General features: G+C 38.1%; 1 protein-coding gene across 1 annotated transcript; it reads right to left on the bottom strand.

Moving 5' to 3' along the window:
• Positions 1 to 1,120: 1,120 nt before the first annotated feature.
• On the bottom strand, positions 1,121 to 1,528 carry LOC136131420 (small ribosomal subunit protein uS8-like). Its single transcript, XM_065888189.1, has one exon. It carries the CDS (start codon positions 1,526 to 1,528, stop codon positions 1,121 to 1,123), a length of 408 nt encoding a protein of 135 aa, XP_065744261.1.
• Positions 1,529 to 1,746: the final 218 nt, after the last annotated feature.

Here is a 1,746-nt window from a genome sequence, read left to right as displayed (position 1 = left end):
AGTCCTTAGGGTCTCTGACCCAAGACCCAAGCCTTTAGTCTTCTACCAGCATTCGTGAAACAAGACCAAGCTAAAAACATTTTAGCTTGAAGAAGAGAAAAATCAAATTCCACAATCACCCCTCTTATATTTTCCTTTATACAGATTTCAGCTATATTTTAAATGTTTTCTTCTTTCCATGATAACACCTTTTTTTCCCCTCTCCCTCTTTTTTTTTTTTTTTGTTGCCGTACGCGGGCCTCTCACTGCTGTGGCCTCTCCCGTTAAGGAGCACAGGCTCCGGACGCACAGGCTCAGCGGCCATGGCTCCTTGATATCTCTTTCAAATTAAAAATTATATTTTTCCAAGGAAGACACACAGATGACCAATACATGAAAAGATGCTCAATATCACTAATCATCAGAAAAATGCAAATCAAAATCACAATGAGATGTCACCTCACACCTGTCAGAATGGCTATTATCAAAAAGAAACAAATAACAAGTGTTGGCAAGGATGTGGAGAAATGGGAATCCTTCTGCATTGTTGGTGGGAATGTAAATAGGTGTAGGTGCTATGGAAAACAGTATAAAGGTTCCTCAGAAAATTAAAAATAGAACTACCATATGATCCAGCAATTCCACTTTTGGGTATTTATCCAAAGAATATGAAAACACTAATTTGGAAAGGTATCTGCACTCCCATGTTCACTGCAACGTTATTTACAGTAGCCAAAATATGGAAATAACCTAAGTGTCCATCAATGGATGAATGTATAAAGAAGATGTGGTATATATACTGTGGAATATTATTCAGCCATAAAAAAGAATGAAATCTTGCCATTTGCAACAACATGGATGGACCTAGAGAGCATTATGCTAAGTGAAATAAGTCAGACAGAGAAAGACAGATACCATATGACTTCTCTTATATGTGAAGTCTAAGAACAAAAACGAAAAAACCCCAAACAAAAGTTCATAGCTACAGAAAACAGATTGGTGGTTCTCTGAGGTGGGAGGTGGGAGAAATGGGTTAATTGTTCAGGTTTTATTAGTTTAAATAAATTGAATTTAAAATGTTTTGTTTGTTTGTTTGTTTTTGTCCTCTGAGGCATTTTATTTGCACGTATGTATTACATCCCTAGAAAAAGAATCCATAGAAGAAGAATCCAAGGATTTTCCCTCCTGTGTGTTTTCTTCTTGCTTCTTCATGGTCCATGATGCCAGCTGAGGTTGTCAGTACAATGAAACCAAACTGACAGGACGGGAGCAGGTTATTCTGCCATTTTTCTAGATCTTTGAGTTGTACATCAAACCTGGGGCTGATCACTCCACACTTATTTATCCTGCCTGTGAGGTTCACAACAATCTTCCCAGCCCTGTGATCATCAATGATTTCAAATTCGCCAACGTAACCATGCTTCATCATCACAGTGAGAAACCTGACGATGACTTTGGAGCATGGCCTAATAAGAAACTGGCGTTTGCCTCTCTTTTCGGCATTGTTGATACTCTTGAGAGCATCAGCCAGGGCATTCATGTGCACCATTATGGTGGCATGGAAAGATGGCGGAAAGAAAAGCTGAATTAAAAGTGTTTTAAATTATACTCCTAACTGCCTATTTCAACTGGATGTTCTGATTAATCTTCCTGAAAAGATACTTACTCCTCCACAATTATCTAATGATATCACCATCCTCCTGGCCAATGAAGCTAAAAACTTTACAGTAATTTTTAATTTTTGCCTTTCCTTGCTCCCCTTATTCA

This window comes from Phocoena phocoena, chromosome 11 (assembly GCF_963924675.1).
Source record: "Phocoena phocoena chromosome 11, mPhoPho1.1, whole genome shotgun sequence".
In the NCBI taxonomy this organism is placed as follows: domain Eukaryota; kingdom Metazoa; phylum Chordata; class Mammalia; order Artiodactyla; family Phocoenidae; genus Phocoena; species Phocoena phocoena.
Note: the sequence above shows the minus strand (reverse complement) of the source record. Positions and strands in the feature narration are given on the sequence as shown.